The sequence below is a fragment of the Camponotus floridanus genome, unplaced genomic scaffold, assembly GCF_003227725.1.
Source record: "Camponotus floridanus strain SB8 unplaced genomic scaffold, Cflo_v7.5 scaffold156, whole genome shotgun sequence".
NCBI lineage: Eukaryota > Metazoa > Arthropoda > Insecta > Hymenoptera > Formicidae > Camponotus > Camponotus floridanus.
Window position 1 is genome coordinate 383,627 of NW_020229277.1, and position 9,275 is coordinate 392,901.

General features: G+C 33.0%; 1 protein-coding gene across 2 annotated transcripts; it reads left to right on the forward strand.

Moving 5' to 3' along the window:
• The first annotated feature begins 138 nt into the window (after positions 1 to 138).
• Positions 139 to 3,142, forward strand: LOC105249739. 2 transcript variants are annotated; one of them, XM_011255417.3, is made up of 4 exons: positions 139 to 251; positions 311 to 572; positions 1,113 to 2,330; positions 2,463 to 3,142. In XM_011255417.3, the coding sequence occupies exons 1-4, from the start codon at positions 237 to 239 to the stop codon at positions 2,852 to 2,854; spliced, it is 1,887 nt and encodes a 628-aa protein (XP_011253719.1). In that variant the 5' UTR covers positions 139 to 236; the 3' UTR covers positions 2,855 to 3,142. The 2 variants fall into 2 exon arrangements, with proteins under 2 accessions (XP_011253719.1, XP_011253720.1); XM_011255418.3 differs by having other exon boundaries at positions 315 to 572.
• The last annotated feature ends 6,133 nt before the right edge of the window (positions 3,143 to 9,275 follow it).

Consider the following 9,275-nt stretch of genomic DNA (forward strand, 5'->3'; position numbering starts at 1 on the left):
GAGATTTTATTCCAAATTTATTCAATTTATTCAATTACATATTGCAAATCGGAAACGAGATATGTATATATACATATAAATTTAGATTTATATTTCTTTATAACGTTTATTTTATATATGTATATATTTGTTCGTTTACATTGTTATGATCGCACGAGTGATATTATTGACAGACGGCTGGTCACATCAAACAGTAAACACAGGAACGTCATGATAGTAGGCGATCGCGTCTGAATATGTGGAAGGACAAGGTATTTATTGGAAGCATCTTATATTAATTTTCAAAAATTCCCTTTTTTTTATTCGATAGGCAGACAGGGTTTGTCGATTCTGCAAGGACGTGTTCTGCTGCGCAAAATGTCGCGATCGCCACGTAAATAAGATGCATTTCGACCTGAATGTCGACTGTTGCCTGTGCGCTTTTGAAATACTGCCGATACGATATGGCGAGTTTATGAAACTGAATCTGAGGGACGAGGAATTATTGAATCATATAGTGGAAAAACATTTGCCGTTACATTGTCAGCTGTGTGGTGACTTATACAAATCTAAAGAAGATTTCAAGTCCTTCGGTAATTCGCGAAACAAGTTTATAACGAAATTAAAAAATCTAATATAATATGCATTCAGTTCTTATAGTATATAAAAAAGTAAACCAATTAGAAGAAATTAATAAAAATTTTATATTTTAATGTCTAATAAAATTATATATTCGATGACAGTCTAATAGATATAAAAAAATATTTTTCACATATATAATACTATTTTTTTTAAATCGCTTTTTGAATTGAGAAGTTTGTTTAAACTTTTACAATCACAATAAATTTATTTAAATTTTAATTTTTTTGAAATTTTTAACTAAAATCAATTTTTTTGGATTTTGAATTTTTTTAGATTTTTTAGATTTTATAATGATGATATAAAATATAAATTTACAACACACATACTCATACAGATTCATGTAAACAATAAAAAAAATTATATCTCTTAATTTCAAAATTATTTTAGGAGTTGAAAAAAAATTATTTATATATAATCATTATAAATTTATAATATTGTATATAGTTATATTTAATTATATATAAGCTTTTTTTATACCGGATAAACTGTAGACAAGTGCAAGTGGTGGTCTCAATTTTCGCTATCACCGATAGGCCTTGAACAGAAGCTGAAACAATATTGTATAAGCAATTACAACGGAATTTGTACGCCACCCGAGCTCCAACGAAAGACCAGCACGCCGATGCTCGGCCAGAAGGCCAGTTTCGAGACTCCCTGTGTGCCATATTTCAGCCTCAAGACACCCAAAACAAACTCACCGATCAACGCTCAAATATCACAGAACAGTGGTATCTGCAGTATCACCGAGTTCTTCAGCTTCTCTCACATCTCAAACGAGGATACTCCTTTCAGAACCTTCAAGGACGAACAGTCGTCCAAAAATAATTCCGGCAGGAAGCTGAATATCATGGAGGAAGAAGATGAAATTGCTGATAACAAAGCCGAGAAAATAACCGCGGATGAGACGGTATATATGAATCTGACAGAAGCTGAAGGCGGGATTCTGGAATCGCCGGCCTCGAACATCTGTGAAAAATCAGACAGAACGCCGGATGTTGTGAAGAAAGTGAGGTTCTCCGATCAACATGAAACTGTATTGAAATGCGACGACTCAATAAAGTCCTGCGTTAAGATCACATTAAACGCATCGACGGAAGAGGAGAAGTTCCATGATGCTCATCAAATCTCAAGTACGCCAAGTGCGAAGAATTTGGAAGACACGAATGATATAAAAGACACGAGGAAGATCGTGCAAGACATAGAGAATACAAAAGACAACCAGGTGGAGATCAAAAAGTGTTCTTCCGAAAAACCTCTGCAAAATTCTTCCGATCTGCAAAACGACACGAAGAACACAGAAAAGGAGAATCAAAATCCCGAAATAAAAGACGAAGACTCGTCAGCTATGTGTCGGCAAGAATCCAGCAGGGTATTAATAACGGTATTGATGGAAAGCAATTCGGGAGATTTGAACACTGATCTGATGCCTCTAATTAATTCAGGTCTGAAGAAGCTACAAGAACAACTTGCGTCGACGAATCAACCGTCTTCGGAGGTTGAGTCTACTGATACTGTTAACTTATCCAAGAAATCTATTACGAGGATGCAGATGAGTGTCGAGAATGTCGAGAGTTATTCCACGAAGGATCCGACAGATCGTCGACAGATCGTGCCATCTTCTTCATTACCTACGCGAAACGTTAAAAATAACAATGGATTCTTTGCTGCCGTCGCGCAAGCTATGAAGTACGCCCTAAAAAGTTTCTCTGGTCAGTAAAAATTTCAGCTACTCGTGAATTGATATATATTTGATAGAATTTTTTAAATAAATATATAATAGATCTTGTTAACACAATTCTAGAAAGCTTGAACCGCAATCTCTGTCCGAATCCCAATTTCAGGCTTGGGCATTCCAGCAAGCAACAACCAAGTCACAACAACCGAAGTAATCGAACAGCGGAAAATCATTGAGGAATCGACATCGACATCCCTGGAACCAGCCACAGCATCCAGCCACAGCATCCAGCTTCGACCTAACAAACGAGCCCGCGAAATAGCTGAGGTGACTCCAATGCAAGTGGATTCAGCCGTGGACATCCAAAGTCCTCTGGCAAAACGTCAGAAAGGATGGTATACGATGATCAAAGCACGTCAACCGATTCATCGGATGCGAAACAGGTACACGCCGACATCGTCCAAAGGAGTGCAAGTTTTCAGTCAAGGATCTCTGACGGTTGGCGATACGGTCCTCCCGCTTCCTGTGCGAGCACATCAGTCTACGCAAACCGAATGATCATTTCTTTTTTTTGTCAATAAAAGATTAAGACATCATTATGTATCCTGCCAGTATAATAGACGAATTAAGAGAAATATTTTAATGAGAATGTATTTTATGAAATTAATCATGAGCGTTTAAAAAATTGTTTATACAATGGAACACTTAGTTTACAAATTTGTTTCTTGTTATAATAATTTATTACAGAATATTCGAAAAGAGATTTATTTCAAGTCGCAATGACGTGTTATAAATATGTGTTGATATTATACATTATATTAAATACATTTAAAAGATGCTTGAGTGCCGCGAATTATATAAAAAGTATATTACTCTAATTCTTGGAATATATTTTATGATTATGATTATTTAAAAACAGGATATTTTAAAATATTGTTCTGTTTTCTAATTTAATATCTTTTTCACATATATAAAATAAAAATTTAAGTTATGTCATTATAACATCAGATTTCGTATATTGCTTTCTACATTTTTTCTTAATATTAATTTATATTATATTATTTAGTATCATTAATAAAAGTAGAGAAAGCATGAATGAATTAGGATATACAAGATGTGTCTCAAAATCACTAAACTGTTCTTTTAATTGTAGCAGATTTTTTGGAGATCATTATTTTCAATGAAAATTTTAATGAAAAGAGAAGTCATCATTTTTTTTATTTACCAAGTTTTTATTTTTTTTACACTCATATATCTTTGTATAATTAAATGTTAAACTAAAATTTTATTAAATTAAACCACCTGAAATTATCTGAAAAATGTAGTTTTGTTAATCTTTTAAGTCTACAAAGTTTAAATTGTCAAAATTCCTTCCTTTCTAATCATTTATAAATTAAAAATTATTGCCTTGACATTTTTACTAAGGAAAAATTATTTCTAAATTAGCAAAAATTAAAAATCTGTTACAAAAAGAAACATCTAATGATACTCTATATGATACGTATGTAATCAATACAATCATACATTGAATCGAAAAATAAGAAGTAGAATCTTTATTTCTTTTTTTAAGGAGAAGAAGTTGTCTTTGCGCTTTCTTATGTGGCATTTAATTATAAGCTATGACACTAAATTACGAGTTATATCCATTTTTAAATTTTTGCAAATTTTCTGCTTAATTTTGGATGGACAAAGAAATTAATTCTAATACTTAACTGTAATATATATATAAAAAGAAATTTTTGTTCTCATTCTCATTGAAAATTAAAATCCCTCATTCAACTCATTCAATAATGATCAGCTGATACGTAACGTAAATGACGCAACTACTATTATCAGAGAGAAACCTGAGAGCGGCCACCAGCCTCGACGGGCACATTTCTCGATGCTTGACGCGCCGTCTGACAAAGTGGACGTGAACTATGTCCATTACGCTCGGTAACGAAACATGGTTTGTGTCTATGATATAGGTTCATGTCCGAACTATTCAGAGATGGACAGTCATTATATGTATATTTATATTATCAGGAGAATATATTTTGCGAGAAGGTCGATGATGCGTTGATGACCTCTTTAGAAATCATGTTCTCCTAATAACGCAAGCGTGAAAATGTTCGAAAATTAGTTTCTTATTATTTTATATTATCAGGAGAATATATTTTGCGAGGAGGTCGATGATGCGTTGATGACCTCTTTACAAATCATGTTCTCCTAATAACGCAAGCGTGAAAATTTTCGAAAATTCGTTTCTTATTATTTTATATTATCAGGAGAATATATTTTGCGAGGAGGTCGATAATGCGTTGATGACCTCTTTACAAATCATGTTCTCCTAATAACGCAAGCGTGAAAATTTTCGAAAATTCGTTTCTTATTATTTTATATTATCAGGAGAATATATTTTGCGAGGAGGTCGATGATGCGTTGATGACCTCTTTACAAATCATGTTCTCCTAATAACGCAAGCGTGAAAATTTTCGAAAATTCGTTTCTTATTATTTTATATTATCAGGAAAATGTATTTTGCGAGGAGGTCGATGATGCGTTGATGACCTCTTTACAAATCATGTTCTCCTAATAACGCAAGCGCGAAAATTTTCGAAAATTCGTTTCTTATTATTTTATATTATCAGGAGAATATATTTTGCGAGGAGGTCGATAATGCGTTGATGACCTCTTTACAAATCATGTTCTCCTAATAACGCAAGCGTGAAAATTTTCGAAAATTCGTTTCTTATTATTTTATATTATCAGGAGAATATATTTTGCGAGGAGGTCGATGATGCGTTGATGACCTCTTTACAAATCATGTTCTCCTAATAACGCAAGCGTGAAAATTTTCGAAAATTCGTTTCTTATTATTTTATATTATCAGGAGAATGTATTTTGCGAGCAGGTCGATGATGCGTTGATGACCTCTTTACAAATCATGTTCTCCTAATAACGCAAGCGCGAAAATTTTCGAAAATTCGTTTCTTATAATTTATATTATCAGGAGAATATATTGTGCGAGGAGGTCGATGATGCGTTGATGACCTCTTTACAAATCATGATCTCCTAATAACGCAAACGCGAAAATTTTCGAAAATTCGTTTCTTATAATTTATATGATCAGGAGAATATATTGTGCGACGAGGTCGATGATACGTTGATGACCTCTTTACAAATCATGATCTCCTAATAACGCAAACGCGAAAATTTTCGAAAATTCGTTTCTTATAATTTATATGATCAGGAGAATATATTGTGCGAAGAGGTCGATGATACGTTGATGACCTCTTTACAAATCATGTTCTCCTAATAACGCAAACGTGAAAATTTTCGAAAATTCGTTTCTTATAATTTATATTATCAAGAGAATATATTTTGCGAGGAGGTCGATGATGCGTTGATGACTTCTTTACAAATCATGTTCTCCTAATAACGCAAGCGTGAAAATTTTCGAAAATTCGTTTCTTATTATTTTATATTATCAGGAGAATATATTTTGCGAGGAGGTCGATGATGCGTTGATGACCTATTTACAAATCATGTTCTCCTAATAACGCAAGCGTGAAAATTTTCGAAAATTCGTTTCTTATTATTTTATGTTATCAGGAGAATATATTTTGCGAGGAGGTCGAAGATGCGTTGATGACCTCTTTACAAATCATGTTCTCCTAATAACGCAAGCGTGAAAATTTTCGAAAATTCGTTTCTTATTATTTTATATTATCAGGAGAATATATTTTGCGAGGAGGTCGATGATGCGTTGATGACCTCTTTACAAATCATGTTCTCCTAATAACGCAAGCGTAAAATTTTCGAAAATTCGTTTCTTATTATTTTATATTATCAGGAGAATATATTTTGCGAGGAGGTCGATGATGCGTTGATGACCTCTTTACAAATCATGTTCTCCTAATAACGCAAGCGTGAAAATTTCGAAAATTCGTTTCTTATTATTTTATATTATCAGGAGAATGTATTTTGCGAGGAGGTCGATGATGCGTTGATGACCTCTTTACAAATCATGTTCTCCTAATAACGCAAGCGAAAATTTTCGAAAATTCGTTTCTTATTATTTATATTATCAGGAGAATATATTTTGCGAGGAGGTCGATGATGCGTTGATGACCTCTTTACAAATCATGTTCTCCTAATAACGCAAAGCGGAAAATTTTCGAAAATTCGTTTCTTATAATTTATATTATCAGGAGAATATATTTTGCGAGGAGGTCGATGATGCGTTGATGACCTCTTTACAAATCATGTTCTCCTAATAACGCAAACGCGAAAAATTTTCGAAAATTCGTTTCTTATAATTTATATTATCAGGAGAATATATTTGCGAGGAGGTCGATGATGCGTTGATGACCTCTTTACAAATCATGTTCTCCTAATAACGCAAGCGTGAAAATTTTCGAAAATTCGTTTCTTATAATTTATATTATCAGGAGAATATATTTTGCGAGGAGGTCGATGATGCGTTGATGACCTCTTTACAAATCATGTTCTCCTAATAACGCAAGCGTGAAAATTTTCGAAAATTCGTTTCTTATAATTTATATTATCAGGAGAATATATTGTGCGAGGAGGTCGATGATGCGTTGATGACCTCTTTACAAATCATGTCTCCTAATAACGCAAACGCGAAAATTTTCGAAAATTCGTTTCTTATATTTATATTATCAGGAGAATATATTTTGCGAGGAGGTCGATGATCGTTGATGACCTCTTTACAAATCATGTTCTCCTAATAACGCAAACGTGAAAATTTTCGAAAATTCGTTTCTTATTATTTTATATTATCAGAGAATATATTTTGCGAGGAGGTCGATGATGCGTTGATGACTTCTTTACAAATCATGTTCTCCTAATAACGCAACGTGAAAATTTTCGAAAATTCGTTTCTTATTATTTTATATTATCAGGAGAATATATTTTGCGAGGAGGTCGATGATGCGTTGATGACCTCTTTACAAATCATGTTCTCCTAATAACGCAAACGCGAAAATTTTCGAAAATTCGTTTCTTATTATTTTATATTATCAGGAGAATATATTTTGCGAAGGAGGTCGATGATGCGTTGATGACCTCTTTACAAATCATGTTCTCCTAATAACGCAAAGCGTGAAAATTTTCGAAAATTCGTTTCTTATTATTTATATTATCAGGAGAATATATTTTGCGAGGAGGTCGATGATGCGTTGATGACCTCTTTACAAATCATGTTCTCCTAATAACGCAAGCGTAAAATTTTCGAAAATTCGTTTCTTATTATTTTATATTATCAGGAGAATTATTTTGCGAGGAGGTCGATGATGCGTTGATGACCTCTTTACAAATCATGTTCTCCTAATAACGCAAGCGTGAAAATTTTCGAAAATTCGTTTCTTATTATTTTATATTATCAGGAGAATATATTTTGCGAGGAGGTCGATGATGCGTTGATGACCTCTTTACAAATCATGTTCTCCTAATAACGCAAGCGTAAAATTTTCGAAAATTCGTTTCTTATATTTATATTATCAGGAGAATATATTTTGCGAGGAGGTCGATGATGCGTTGATGACCTCTTTACAAATCATGTTCTCTAATAACGCAAACGTGAAAATTTTCGAAAATTCGTTTCTTATTATTTATATTATCAGGAGAATATATTTGCGAGGAGGTCGATGATGCGTTGATGACCTCTTTACAAATCATGTTCTCCTAATAACGCAACGCGAAAATTTTCGAAAATTCGTTTCTTATTATTTATATTATCAGGAGAATATATTTTGCGAGGAGGTCGATGATGCGTTGATGACCTCTTTACAAATCATGTTCTCCTAATAACGCAAACGTGAAAATTTTCGAAAATTCGTTTCTTATAATTTATATGATCAGGAGAATATATTTTGCGAGGAGGTCGATGATGCGTTGATGACCTCTTTACAAATCATGTTCTCCTAATAACGCAAACGTGAAAATTTTCGAAAATTCGTTTCTTATTAATTTTATATTATCAGGAGAATATATTTTGCGAGGAGGTCGATGATGCGTTGATGACTCTTTACAAATCATGTTCTCCTAATAACGCAAGCGTGAAAATTTTCGAAAATTCGTTTCTTATAATTTATATTATCAGGAGAATATATTTGCGAGGAGGTCGATGATGCGTTGATGACCTCTTTACAAATCATGTTCTCCTAATAACGCAAACGCGAAAATTTTCGAAAATCGTTTCTTATAATTTTATATTATCAGGAGAATATATTTTGCGAGGAGGTCGATGATGCGTTGATGACCTCTTTACAAATCATGTTCTCCTAATAACGCAAACGTGAAAATTTTCGAAAATTCGTTTCTTATTATTTTATATTATCAGGAGAATATATTTTGCGAGGAGGTCGAGATGCGTTGATGACCTCTTTACAAATCATGTCTCCTAATAACGCAAGCGTGAAAATTTTCGAAAATTCGTTTCTTATTATTTTATATTATCAGGAGAATATATTTGCGAGGAGGTCGAAGATGCGTATGATGGACCTCTTTACAAATCATGTTCTTCCTATAACGCAAACGCTGAAAATTTTCGAAAATTCGTTTCTTATTATTTTATATTATCAGGAGAATATATTTTGCGAGGAGGTCGATGATGCGTTGATGACCTCTTTACAAATCATGTTCTCCTAATAACGCAAGCGTGAAAATTTTCGAAAATTCGTTTCTTATATTTATATTATCAGGAAATATATTTTGCGAGGAGGTCGATGATGCGTTGATGACCTCTTTACAAATCATGTTCTCCTAATAACGCAAGCGTGAAAATTTTCGAAAATTCGTTTCTTATTATTTTATATTATCAGGAGAATATATTTTGCGAGGAGGTCGATGATGCGTTGATGACCTCTTTACAAATCATGTTCTCCTAATAACGCAAGCTGAAAATTTTCGAAAATTCGTTTTTATTTTTATATTATCAGGAGAATATATTTTGCGAGGAGGTCGAATATGC